The 14701-nt window shown below is 40.6% G+C and overlaps 1 protein-coding gene across 2 annotated transcripts in view; it reads left to right on the forward strand.

Moving 5' to 3' along the window:
* Window positions 1-2504: 2504 nt before the first annotated feature.
* The window catches only part of PPP1CB (protein phosphatase 1 catalytic subunit beta), a 43333-nt gene continuing 31136 nt past the window's right edge, over window positions 2505-14701 (forward strand). Inside the window, exons 1-2 of one of the 2 annotated variants that reach the window (XM_040496394.1) lie at window positions 2505-2614; window positions 2831-2970. In XM_040496394.1, the coding sequence (XP_040352328.1) occupies window positions 2919-2970 (52 nt within the window). In that variant the 5' untranslated portion in view covers window positions 2505-2614; window positions 2831-2918. Of the gene's footprint in view, window positions 2615-2775; window positions 2971-14701 lie in introns of those variants that run through there. The other variant, XM_040496395.1, reaches the window with a different exon arrangement.

Below are 14701 nucleotides of genomic sequence, written 5' to 3' on the forward strand. Positions count from 1 at the left end.
TATCTTATGTGATGTGAATATTCATATGATTTTCTTTTAAAAAAAATACAATGTTTCAGATTATAGTGAGCTGCCTGTGAGTGAGCTTCTGGGGTGCTAAATAATATGTAGTATATGTACCAGTTAAACTTCAAAATCTGAGGAATTCTGAATCTGAATTCTTATGTAATTTTTTTGGAAGGAGATTCCACAGAAAAGTTGACTGGGCCCCTAGTGATATATAGCTCTTTCATTTTTATAATGGCCTTTTCTTTCCCAGGATCCCAAAGCTCTAGAAAACCTAGAGAAGGGGATATCTGCAGGCAGTACTCAGGATCACTTTCCAATCCCTTCTGACTCCCACAACTCCGTTGAGACTGGCCTCTCGCTGCCCCACTTGTGGTGATTTCTCTATAGAAGCTTACTTTCTCCCTGTGCAATACAGTTTCCTTTGGGTGTCCCTTGTCTATTAAACATGTCTGCATGTATTTAAACCCTAATTGTGGACAGGGTTCAAAGCTTCATGGGATTCACGGGTCCCATGAAAGTTGGAAGATAAGCAGTCACTTACTTAATTGTTCCCAAGCATTCTGTTATTCTCAAAGAGTTTCATGGGAGAGATGTGGGGAAGTGGCATCCAAAACCACAGCTGGTGTATTTGAGTCCTAGTTCCAGCTCAGCTAGAACACGTACTCCACTTGCAACTGATCTTTTCCCTGGTTGCTAAAAAGCTGAGAATCATATTTGTGGCCTATCCCTAGCAAACCAATAGTATCTAGCACCATGCATTTTGCATACAAAACTGCTGGCTTTATCTTATCTTTCCCACTTTTTTTTTTTTTTTGGTCCTATTTTTCTCTTTACTTACTTTTAATTTATCCTACTGCATGTATTTTCATAAGCTACCTTAAATCCCTTCTTTTGGAATAAAACAGGGTATAAATAAATCTTCTTTAACAGAACAAGAGTGTGATGAAGAGCCATTTCTTCACCCTAAAAGCCCCAACATGAACTGGCAATGAGCCTGTGAAAACTATTCAGGATCACCATTATTGCTTGTCACCTGTTCTATGCCCACTGTCGATATACAAGCTAAATCCTGAAATGGAGAAAAAGCCAGGGGGGAAAAAGGCACTAGGAAATCCTAGCTCTGTCAGTCATCTGGGCCATTATAAAGCACTCGATTGGACAATCGAGTTTCTACTCGATTGGTTTCTACTTTCCAAGTTTGTGAGATAGCACATGCATATTTAAGTCTCAGCTTAACATGTACTGTGATAACATTTCACAATTGCTAAGAATGCAGACACTGGCACTAGATTCCTGGATTTGAATCCCAGATATGCTAGTTACTTGTGTGATTTGGGCCAACATAATTAATCATTCTGTACCTCAGTTAATGCCATCTGCAAAGTAGAGGTAATAGTTCTTACCTCATAGGGCTGGTTTAAGGATTAAATAAGATAATGTAGAAATCTTACAACAGTGCCAGAGTACATCCAGAAATCTCAATGTTGGCTAGTATTAGTGATAGGTGAGTGGAAGAAGCACTGCCTTGACCTCAGGACAGCACCTTGCCTGGGTTTCTGGACTAACACCTGAGGAATGAGTAGAGTCCTTTGATCTGGCCACTTTCTTAGAACAGGCCAAAAACTCTGGCTTGCCAGAGTATCTTTTTCGTGGCTACTCTCCCTCCTGCCTTTCTAGAGGTGAAATTATGCGGAAAGAACAGCTGGGCAACCAACCTTTCTGAACTTCCGTCTTTCTCTGTCTCTTCTACGTGCCAGACACTGGGTGGGTCTACCCTGTAGAAGCTTACAGTCGAGTGTAGGAGACAAATGCATAAACAATCACAAGGCAGGATGATTAATATAACGGAGGTCTGGACAAAAAAAAAGCACTGGGATAAAATAGTATGCACAGAGTGAATAAAGATGTAAGATGTGTGGATGTACTACACAGAAGGCAGAGAGCGGTACCCACGTTGAAATATTATCGCTGACCTTTCCAGAGCCCACTTTAACGTATTTCATCCAGGGACACTTGGGCAACTAGCCTTGTGGAATGATGGGGTAGAAAATCCCTCGTCTGCAATGTCAAACTTTTCCATCAAAGTAACTCAACCCCTTCTTGCTTCCCAAACGCGCAAACCTGGGTTTCAAACGTGGATAATGTAGTCTACGTTTTCCGATTAACGGAAACATGAAGAACTGCTTGCAAAACTAGGGAAGGAAGACAAGAAAAGAAAAAAGAGGCGGGAAGGGCACAACAACGCGGTGTGCACAGGGACCCTGCCAGGGCAGCTGAACAGCGGGAAGGTCAACCGCTGCCCACGCTCGTTCTGCCTAATTGGAGCTTCCCCAGCGCGGCGAGCCCCGCGAGCCTCGGGGCGCCTGCGCCGCCGTGGCGATTCGGCGCAGTGGAAGTGGCGAGTGAGGGCGACGCACCTGCGCGAAAGCAGCAGCGGCGGCAGCGGCGGGAGAACGGAGTCCAGTGCGATTGCGCAAAAGCCAGGGCTGTGGTGGGGGCCGCGGAGGCGTGCGCCGTGCGCCTGCGCGGAGGGTTGCGTGGCGCGGTGGCGGGGAAGGGTGGTGTGCTGTAAGTGGAGCTGCGGGTGGGGCCGTCGGCGGCGCTGGTGAGCTTTGCGGAGTTGGGCGGTGCCGAGGAGGAGGAGGTGGCGGCTGGGTCTGACGCGGCCCGGTTCTTGGGGGCTCCACTTGTTTATTTATTTATTTATCGTGTGGGCCTCCGAGTGTACGCGCGCTCCACTGCTTGGTGGGGAGGGGGTGGGGGGAGGGCCCGGGGAAAAGAGGGAGTTGGAACCGGGGTCGAAACGCCGCGTGACTTGTAGGTGAGGGAGCGCCGAGCCGTCGCCGCAGCCTCCGCCGCCGTGAAGCCCTTGTTCCCGCTGCTGGGAAGGAGCGTCTGGTGCCGACAAGATGGCGGACGGGGAGCTGAACGTGGACAGTCTCATCACCCGACTGCTGGAGGGTGAGTGCGGGGCCCGGCCTGCCGCAAGGAGGGGGCGCCCCCTTCAGCCCTCATTCCCCCTCGCCGCCGAACCCGAGGGGACCCCCGTTTCCGCCCCGCGGCGGCTGCGGAGGAGGGGGGCGAAGAGGCTGCTTGGCTGCTTGGCCGGGGGGGGGGGGGGGGGGCGGCCTCCAGGAACACGGTCGGCAGGAGGCAATTCGAGAGGGGCTGTCCCCGCGGGCGGCCCGGCGGGTAATGTCCCCGCGAACCCTCGGGGACCGTCATGGCATCGCGCTGGCCGGGGGCTACGAGGAGCCCAAGGGTGCTGGGTGACCCTTCCCAAGGAGGGTGCGAGGATGCGAGTTTCTGTGCATTGTATGTCCGTGGAACGTGTATTTCTTCTCTGTTCTCTTTGTGCATTGCCCTTGGCTGCCTCCGATTCTTGTTCCGGGAGTGAATTTTATAAAAATCTTCTCATTGAGACAATTGTTGGACCTCTTCTGCATTTTTGCATGATGCTGTAGGACGAACTCTGTTTAAGGAGGGGATAACATTAGCGGGAATTGAGTACCTCCTATTTATTATTTAGGTTAAAAAAAATAGTAAAACAGAAGTCTTTAACTCGAGCTGAAGATGCACTCAAGAAAGAATATGTAGACACGTTTGCTGACGGGATCGGCTTTCGGGTTTGAGAATTTAACAGGCTTGAGCAGGATTTAATTTCTGCACAAACTTAGAAAGGTCTACTTTATTGTAAAAGCCTCTCGTGTGTGAAAGGTATTTACAAGTCTTCGCTGCTTTTGAAGTTTCCTGGTCCTTCTGTTTTTATTGAACAGTTTTATGTTGGGGTGGGGGATAGAGGGAATGGGAAGAGATGGAGAGACCAGGGTATTATTCACACTTAATCGCAGTCTTGTGCCAGTGAATCCCTTTACCCTAAAATTTGCCTCACCACTAATTGCTTTGTGAGTGTGTAGAAAAGATACTAAGCCTTCAAAAAAATTTAGCCTTTTCTGTTGGAAATCGTTAGAGTGCATATGCACTAACTTACTTGCTTTCAGGTTACCTGAAGGTAACTTGACAACAGCGAAGCGCAGTATATTCTTATATTTGGAAAATCATCAAAGAAAATTGTATTCCTGGGGGTGAGGGGCCGGCTAGTTCCTTTTTTCAGTCTGTGTGTTGGTTTCTCGTCAGTTCTGTATGTGCCCGTTGTGTAACAAACTACAGTTTATTTGCTCCAGATGTGAAAGCCTTCCATCAGTCTTAAGACTGGATAGGAAAGTTTTACCAGGAACTCTTACTTACCTTTTCTTTTACTATCGAGTTATTCTTGGGAGGCCCCCTGGTGCCTGTAGTCCGTGTTCACTGCTTAAGTCTTGGTGGACTTTTAACAGATGTGGACATCTTGCTGGGTCTACGAGATACTTGCTTTGGAAAAAATTTTGTTTTGTGATTGTGCATTGTTCTAAGAGGGAAGTATAGCTACTTAAACATTTTAATGTCTTGATAACTTTTGGGGGAATCTGGGCCCCGCTTTCTTACACATTTTAAACTTGAGTTTGTACATTTAAGTATTTTAAAAATCTGATGTTTGTATTTCAATTTCTTCACTTCTATTTTTCATGTACTTACATACTTGTATACTTTGTAGGCATAAAACAGTAGATTTTGTGTTTTAAAATGTTTGATCTGGGACCTTTTAAATCAGACGCACTTTTTTAGGATACTTAAGAAACTTCACTAGTGGACTGTTCGAGTTTATTGGAAAAAAGATACGGAGGGAAAAATAGGCTGAGGGATTCCATTAGTTTTGTGAATTCAGATTTAATATTTGGTGCTGGCTTTGAACAACCTCCTCCTCCCCCCGCTTATGTGTGTGTGTGTGTGTGTGTGTGTGTGTGTGTGTGTGTGTGTGTGAGAGAGAGAGAGAGAGAGAGAGAGAGAGAAATAGTCTAGACATTTTCCCCTTTTAATATTGATCTCCTTTATGCCAATCACCAGGAATCCAAAGATAAAACACAATCTCTTCACCCAGGGAGCTTCCAGGCTAAAGTGATTTCTGGCCTTTTGCGACCTCTGTCTATATTCAACACACTACCATCAGTAAAAGAGTTTCATTACTTGCTTCTCAATCCTGGGAAGTATATTTAGTTTGACAGCCCCTCCTTGGAATTCTTAAATTCTGCAGGCTCCTTCTCTTTTCCTCTTCCAAAATCTATACCTGTTCAAAGACATCCAGCACAGACGTATTTTTTTTTTTTTGTCTGCTTTTGTTTTCAGTGATGTTACTTGCTCATTAAAGTTCATTTAGATTCAAGTGATGGTGTTTTGTAAAGCTGCCTAGCAAAATAGCTGCAGTAGGTGTTTTTGGGTTTTTTTTAGTATTAAATGAACATATAAGTGGGACACCTGGGTGGCTCAGTCACTTGGGCGTCCAACTTTGGATCAGGTCATGATCTTGGCGGTTGGTGAGTTCGAGCCCCACGTCAGGCTCTGTGCTGACAGCTCGGAGCCTGGAGTCTGTTTAAGATTCTGTGTCTACCTCTCTCTCTGCCCCTCCCCCGCTTGTACTCTGTCTCTCTCTCTCAAAAATAAATAAACATTTAAAAAAATTAAAAAAAAATAAATGAATATATAAGACAAAACTTAGAATATCTCCACATAGGAAAAATCAGCAGAACTTCATCTTATTTTAAAACGTTGATTGTTGGGGCGCCCGGGTGGCTTGGTCGGTTGAGCATCCGACTTCGGCTCAGGTCATGATCTCACGGTCCGTGAGTTCGAGCCCTGCTTCGGGCTCTGTGCTGACCGCTCAGAGCCTGGAGCCTGTTTCAGATTCTGTGTCTCCCTCTCTCTCTGCCCCTCCCCTGTTCATGCTCTGTCTCTCTCTCTCTCTCAAAAATAAATAAACGTTAAAAAAAAAATTAAAAAAAAATAAAACGTTGATTGTAATTCCAAGGCATGCTCTTGATTTCTTTTTTATTATATCAAATTGCCAGTGGGCTATAACACGTTTGGTAACCATATTTTATAAGTTGCTTTTGTGTTTTTTTTTTCTTTTTTGAGTGGCATATCATTGATGTAATATTTTCAAAGTGCCTTCAGAACAATTTAAAATTTTCTGTTATTTAATGCAAACCATATACTAATTTCTTATTTGAATAGTGCATATTCCTCCAGTATATTGGGTTAAGTTTTACTTAGAACTAAAAGCCAAGGACGCCTGTGATTCTATCCCCTGTAGTGAACCCTGTTACCACATTCTCGTGGCTTATAATAATGCTCTTGACTGATTGTTTAAATCTAGTTCCTGTGGGTGTCCTGGAAAACCCAGTGAAATCTTTTTACTTTGATCATTAGTTCCAAAAGGAGTTAGGGTGGCCGTAGGAATATAGCATAATCACCTTGCAAACGTTGTTCAAATTATAAATGTTGAGTTTATTTTGGGAGGAGGTGAAATAGAATGAGTAGATGGATCTGTTTGGAAAGAGGATAGGGTGAAAAACTGCTTCCCACTAGCTGTTCCCAACCAGACTTTATCCAAGTGTCTAAAAACTGGGCTGTACCGGATGATAATTAACACATGCCTATTATGTAGATCCTATATTTTGTTACGTTTATCATATATATCTGTGTGTATGTATATATCTCTGAATTTGTGGAACTTCTGTGATCATTTCCGTTCTTGTGGGTTATGTATTCTAAAGATTTAGTCAGGCTGAGACAGACTAAGCAAATAGGAAGCTTTGTTTGTGTCCTTTTGAAAGTTAAAAAAATGGAATGGACTTGAAAAATTAAATAGATTAATAAAAGCACATTAAAATCTTCTTTAAATAAAAGTTTTATTGAGATATAATTCACATACTATGTATTTCACTTACTTCAAGTGTATAATTCGATGATTTTTAGTATATTTACAGAGTTGCCCACGCATCACCACAATTTTAGAACATTTTCACCAACACAGCCCTGTTCCCATTAGCCAACACACTCCCTTTTTCCTTTCAGCCCTCCCCCAGCATTAGGCAATGACTAATCTGTGTATCTCTATGGATTTTGCCTGTGCTGGACATTTCATGTAAATGGAAACGTAATATATGGCCTCTTGTGATCGGCTTCTTATAATGTTTAAAAATTCACCTATATTGTGTCATTATTAGTATTAGTATTTCATTCCTTTTATAGGTGAATAATATTCCATTGTATGAGTAGACCACATTTTATTATTCATTTCTTGTTGGGCATTAGAGTTGTTTCCCCTTTTGGGCTGTTGAGAATAATACTGCTATAAACATTGGTGTACAAGTTTTTGTGTGGGCATGTTTTTACTTCTCTTGAGTCTACAGCTAGGAATGGAATTGTTGGGTCATATGGTAAGTCTATATATGTTTGACCTTTTGAGGAACTGCCAGACTGTTTAAAGCCTTTTTTTCTCCGATTTAAATTGTTTAGTTGTGATCCAGAAGTCTAAAGGTTAGGCAGTTTGAAGGAAGTGCTAGTCTGCTTGTTCCTGGCAACCCCAACTTCTGCAGGAAAGTGTTGTTTATATATAGATCCAAGGCCAGGTTTGTTAGAAATGAGCAGGTTGAGGAGTAGGAAAGATCATCTGAGGGATACTTTCGCTCTTCCCTTGCTGCTTCCTAGATGAGAAGCTATAGGATGCATAAAAGTGGTACATGTTTGGGGCGCCTGGGTGGCGCAGTCGGTTAAGCGTCCGACTTCAGCCAGGTCACGATCTCGCGGTCCGTGAGTTCGAGCCCCGCGTCAGGCTCTGGGCTGATGGCTCAGAGCCTGGAGCCTGTTTCCGATTCTGTGTCTCCCTCTCTCTCTGCCCCTCCCCCGTTCATGCTCTGTCTCTCTCTGTCTTAAAAATAAATAAACGTTGAAAAAAAATGTTTAAAAAAAAGTGGTACATGTTTTACCTGATTCAGAGATTAGGTTTGTTTTCCTGTTAATCCGTTGTTCCAACAAGTGAGGGAAACGTTGAAAGTTTAAAGTAGTGCAGAAGTGTTTTTATTTTGTTATTTAAATGCAAAGCTGAAGCTTTTCTGGTAAATATCTAAATCCAAGATTAAAATTCATTGGGATTTAGAAATCTGTTTACATTTGAGTCTAGAGACAGGATTATATTTTAAGATTTAGGGTTAACAGGAAGATAACAAATTATATCTAGCAGGCTTTTTTCTCTATTGCTTTCCATATTTACTATTTTAACAGTATTCATTCCAATGGCACGTATTCTCAGTTCTAACAGGTAAAATAATATAAGTATATAAGAATGTCAAAATATTTAGAAATAATAATTGAAATCTCATTAAGTATTTCTGAAACAAAAGTTATTCTGGAAGAGTTGGGATATGGGGATGCAAAGAGAAGAAATGGTTTGTAAATGAGGTAGGTTTAGGAGTGATGTGGTGGAGGATGGGAATTCCCAGTTGAGTTTTCTAGGATTTAATTTTTAGCGGATACAAATTTATACCCTCAAGCAGCAATCCCTGCCCTTCTAGCAGCTGTATATAGCCATTCCAAGGCTTATTTTTCCTGGAAAGATAGAGGGTCAGTGAATATAGGAAGGAGAAAGTGATCAGGGACACATCTCTTTCTTGTACACCCTCTATGTCTCCCCAAGATTGAATTGGATTACCTTCGAAGTCTTGGTTACTGGTAGGTGAAATGCAGTTTTTTTACACTCTGTTCTCTGAAATACACCATACGACATCTGTTAGATAATATTGAAAATGCCTTAATGGAAATAGTCTTCATTACATAGTTAGAGGTAAAGGACTAAAAATGCAGAAACTCATTCTGAAGTTTAGCAAGTATAAAAAACCACTAGCCAGTCTTTTCCTAGTGTTGGAGGAATTCAGTCCCTGGTCTAGGTGGGTTCTTGTAAAACAGTAGAAAAAGTAGTAGAAGGACAGTGGCAGTTGTCCTTTATCCTGCTTCTGCTCTACTCATGTAGCAGAGTGATTTATGAGGGTGTATATACATAACTTTCCTGAAAATTCCTGGCCTCTCTCTCCCTTCCCAAATTTACCTGCAAGAACAAGTAAGAGTTACTTATGTAATAGTGGAAACATGGCCTTTGGGTCCTGATAATGTGCCCACACTGTGTAATTTGGAGGTGACACAGTTTATTTCACCATAAAAGAATTTTATCCCCAGAATCTTCATCAGAATATCGCTAAGTTCCAGTCTAGTCAATTACAGATTCACAGAAGCATTTTCTTGCTTTGAGTATTTGTTTAATAACACCATTTTAACTTTTCCTCTAATTTTACCTCCTCTATTTTTAAGATTTAGAGAAACCAAAAGTTACTTTTCATAATAAAAGGAGTTTAATAAGGACATCTATTATGTAGCTTTCTTTAATATTATAATTCACGGTTATAATGACTTCTATAAATTGGGAAGGAATCTTCATAGGTGTTTGTTCGTAGGTTATCTCTGTTGTTTGAATATTTGTCAAATAATTGAACCAAAGTAGTGAGAGAAAATGACCAGCCTTCTGAGGAGATCTAAGTTTACACAGTGATAGAAAGGAATGTGTTTTTTGAACTTAACTGCAGTAGTTATGCTAATCAGATGTTTACTCAGTTGTGTATTTACTCAAGATATATCTGTAAGTATTGTTACAGTGGGAGGCCATGTTTATGCTGGTTTAGGATACAGGTTCTGCATGTATTTTAATTTCAGCTCTGCCTCTGTTCTGCATATTGGGGATGATAGTGTCTATTTCATAATGTATCTGTAAAGACTAAACAGATAAAACCCTTTGATACATAATAAAAGCTCAGAAAATGTTAGCTGTTGTTACTCTTTCTGTTTGGTATAAACCTGAACTGAGAAATAGGCAATAGAAGACTTTATGCTGCTGAGCCCTGAACCCTTCCTGTAGTAATTATTGAGAAGGCCCTTCCTTATGAGGATCTAACATGTATTGTGTCCTCCACATTGTGTTATTGCATGCAACCACTCTTTTCATATATGTGTATATATGTGTAAAACATTTTGTTCCTATTTCCATCATCCGGAGTTTGTAATCTGGTTTGAAATAGTGTTGGTGCTGAAGGGCAGAGACAATTTTAGGCAGAATAAGATGGTGAAAAGTAAGTTAAAGAAATTTGTTGTATGCCTTCTTTTGGCTGGGGACTAGAGCAGTGGATTTCAAACTTTTTGACTCTTGGGACCACTTTATATACTCCTAAAAAGAACAGAGGACAAGAGCTTTTATTTATGTGATTTATTAGTACTGTGTTAGAGATTAAAACAGAATTTTAAAATATCTTTTTTAATTCATTTAAAATAATGGTCCATTGCATGCCAGCATAAATAATGTTTTCTAAAACAAGAAATATAGTGATAAGTAAACCTCTTTAATGTCTGGTTTTGTATAAGTTAACCATATAACATATAGCTGGAAAGTGAAGGAGTATTTTATTAGTCTTTTTAGATAATTGTGGATATTCTTTAATGTTGTGTTTATTCTTTAATGATATTCTTTAATGTTGTACTAATCAACAAGTGGTAATTTCTTAAAGGTTAGTTGTAATGTGGAATCAGAAATATCTGAGTTTTTTTGTTCCTTTACATTAAAATCCATTGATCCGTCTTACACTTAAAAAAAATTTATTTTAACACTTACTCATTTTTGAGAGACAGAGACAGAGTGCAAGCAGGGGAGAACAGAGAGAGAGAGAGAGAGAGAGAGAGAGAGAGAGAGACAGAATCTGCAGCAGTCTCCCGGCTCTGAGCTGTCAGCACAGAGCCTGATGGGGGTTTGAACTCACGAGCCGTGAGGTCATGACCTGAGCCGAAGTCGGACGCTTAACTGACTGAGCCAGCCACCCAGACGCCCCTGTCTTACACTTAAATGGTTCTTATACGTTCTTTATAACATGCATTGGTCATATGGAAAATATCAGTTACATCGAGTTATGCAGATGTTCTAATGTTGATACATCTTACACAATATCAAAAAATAATATTTGTTGATATAACAAGGTATCAGAAGAGTCTTTAAGTATGGAAGAAGCTATCAGATTCGTGGTGCTGGATACAAAGTTTCCAAAATTTTAATTTTCACTTGAAAGGTTGATTTTTATCATTAGCAACAAATGCTGTCAGTTGTTTTCTTTGAAACGACACAGCCTCACTTTGTTCATTTTCAAGAGTATCTGTTAAATCTAAGTGTAGATAGCTATAGTTTGTCAGCTACGCTTTCCAGTAAAAAAGATGTTCTGTGAAAAATGTGGCTAGATCGCTTGGAGCTAAAACTGTCACACGAGTGCTTTTCTTGAACACAGCCATTGTACTTTGGTATGTAGCAGAAATGCCTAATGGATACTTTTCATTTCATTATACAGAATATTAAAAAGATGTATATTCAATGGTGGAGACGTAATAAAATTGATAATTTTTACTACTTGAGGGCATTTTTAAGTGAAACTGGACTTCTTTGTGTTTCACTATAAATGCATGGCAGTGAATACCACCAGTACATTTTGGCACCACTGATTTTGTTTTGTGCTAAGGTGCTAGCAGTTTTGCCCACCATTGGCTTCTGTGTCATGCAGATGTCAACATAGTGAAAAAGGGGATCCCGCTTGGAGAACCATAGAGCTAGGACACTCTTCCTCTGTTCTGAAACATCTGGCACTCAGCTATATCTGCTACTTCTTTATTCTTTGCTTATCATTTGTTTACTGGTATATCTGGAATCACTTTTTAATTTATGACTCTTCACAGGCCCCTTTGAGAATTCATGAAAGCCATAGGCCTTTTCAGAAAAATATGTATGTTCATATATATACACAGTATTACAGTTTGAGGTATTATACAGAGCTTCTGAAGGCCACATTAATCATTCCTATCAGACTTAAGATAAATTGAAATTGTGACAGCTGCCTAATTCTTTCACTTGAAACCAAAATTCCACGTTTTAACCACTTGTAAAAATTTTACCGTTTTTACTTTTTGTGGCTTAAAGGGAGACTTACATGCTAAATAGGGAGAAATAGCCACTTCATCCTACAGAAAAAACCAGGAAATTTAGCAAGTCTGGATTGAAGTTAACTTTGCTATTGATTAATGTGTAACCATGAGTGAATTTTGGGGGGGTGTAGAGTGAATTAAGATATTAAAGGTTATGGAAGATTCCTAAGATTTCATGGGGCAGATATGATAGATAGTAATGGGGTTGGTTCTTTTTTCTTGACATCCTTTCTGTTTTAGAGAAGGCAGTTATTGTGAGAACTTGCCGGAGAAAATAGCAGATGGTTATTGAAAGATAAAATTTTTTTTTTCAACGTTTTTTTTTTTTATTTTATTTTTGGGACAGAGAGAGACAGAGCATGAACGGGGGAGGGGCAGAGAGAGAGGGAGACACAGAATCGGAAACAGGCTCCAGGCTCTGAGCCATCAGCCCAGAGCCCGACACGGGGCTCGAACTCACGGACTGCGAGATCGTGACCTGGCTGAAGTCGGACGCTTAACCGACTGCGCCATCAAGGCGCCCCGAAAGATAAAATTTAATATACACACAATACACATAAAACACATATATCACACACCATTTGTAATTTTTTTTAAGTGTATTTATTTTGAGAGAGAGCACAAGCAGAGGAGGGGCAGAGAGAGAGAGAGAGAGAGAGAGAGAGAGAGAGAGAGAGAATCCCAAGCAGGCTCCGCACTGTCAGTGCAGAGCCCAACATGGGCTTGAACCCACGAACCATGAGATCATGATCCGCGCCAAAGTCAAGAGTTGGCTGCTTCACTGACTGAGGCACCCTGGCGCCCAACACCATTTGTGATTTAAAAAAACCTGCATTGAAAAGGTTTTTTACATGAATATGAAATTTGAAATATAATGATTAAGTGCAATTTGTGTATCTTCTTTTGGCATCAGATAACATTTTGTTTAATTGAGGTTCAGAGTTAGTGTTCTGTGTCATCAAAATTGATTGCAAGTGTTCATCTGTTAATGCTGATCTGTAATGAGATCTGTATTTCATCTTGGAAGGTATCTTTTTTTAAAAAAAAAAATTTTTTTTTCAACGTTTATTTATTTTTGGGACAGAGAGAGACTGAGCATGAACGGGGGAGGGGCAGAGAGAGAGGGAGACACAGAATCGGAAACAGGCTCCAGGCTCTGAGCCATCCGCCCAGAGCCTGACGCGGGGCTCGAACTCCCGGACCGCGAGATCGTGACCTGGCTGAAGTCGGACGCTTAACCGACTGCGCCACCTAGGCGCCCCTTGGAAGGTATCTTTTAACATGGATAGGTATTGCCAAATACTGATACCAGTCCACAAGAATGTGATTTTAGTTAATGATTTTAGTTATCATTTGGAAGGTATTTATAGACTTCTTCTAGTCCTCTCCTAATATTTGCCTTTTATTGTGTTATCACAGCACACAAATCAATTCCAATCAAGGGCAAAGTGGAAGCTCTTCACCTACACAGTTAAGTAGATTTTGGTATAGTGTGCACTAGCACTGACGTCTGAAGAGTTCTGTTGGAACTGTGATTTGAGCTTAGAAAATATATTTAATGCAAATCTGTGAGGAAATGAAGATCTTGTTTTAACTTTGACAGCACTGGGAGTGTGTAAAGCAGCTTTGACATTTGCTTGTGAATTCAAGCATCATTAGTTGTCATGACTTAACCACAGTATACGTTTCACATATAAATGTTTTTTTGCCTTACAATTTTAGATTCAATCATTAAGAAACATTATCAGGTTTGCAACAAAATCTAGTTTATTAAACTACCCATAATAGTCATAGTGATTGTTGTCATTCAGAAAAATTGCAGTATTGGCCCTGAGCTCAAAAAAATCACAATAAAACTATCACTACTAGGCCATTGAACTGCTGTGTAGTAGAGCAATTTGAGATATTCAGCTTTTATTTCTGACAAATACTCACGGAACTAACAATAGTTCATGAGTGCTAATGATGTGCACTATTGATTACCGCTGAGCCAACAATACATGGTAAAGTATCTTTCTACTGAGTAATTGCACCATACACTATAAACACCATAAATGTTCACAAGTTTGTAAAATTGTCCAACTAGGGTTTTTTTGTGCTCCATGTATATTTTTACCACCATTTTTTCTTTTGTTTTTCTCAGCTTCTTGAAAATATTTTCGATAGCTAATTCAAGGCTCACTCTTCAGTCACTCAATTTAGTATTGGCTCCTTAAATAAGGCAACAGTTATGTATTGGTAGTATCTGTGAAGTCACGAAGAGCCAAGGAAAACCACTTGAAATCATTTGTTTTTGTTTTTATTTTTTAAAACATTTATTCATTTTTGAGAGAGATAGCATGAATGGGGGAGGGGTTGAGCGAGAGGGAGACATAGAATCTGAAGCAGGCTCCAGGCTGTGAGCTGTCTGCACAGAGCCCTGATACAGGGCTCAAACTCACAGGCCACTAGATAATGACCTGAGCTGAAGTCAGAAGCTTAACTGACAGAGCCATCCAGATGCCCTCATTTTTTATTGTTTTTTTTTTTATTGTTGTTGTTGTTTTAATGTTTATTTATTTATTTTGAGAGAGCAAGAGCACTCGTGCACGAGTACAAGCTGGGAGGGGCAGAGAGAGAGAGGGAGAGAGAGAATCTCAGGCGGGCTCCACACTGTCAGTTCACAGAGCCCAGTGTGGGGCTCTCACTCGCAAACTGAGTGAGATCATGACCTGAGCAGAAGCTGGATACTTAAACAGCTGAGCCACCTAGGTGT

Source organism: Herpailurus yagouaroundi, unplaced genomic scaffold (genome assembly GCF_014898765.1).
Source record: "Herpailurus yagouaroundi ecotype Mexico unplaced genomic scaffold, PumYag 188, whole genome shotgun sequence".
Lineage (NCBI taxonomy): Eukaryota > Metazoa > Chordata > Mammalia > Carnivora > Felidae > Herpailurus > Herpailurus yagouaroundi.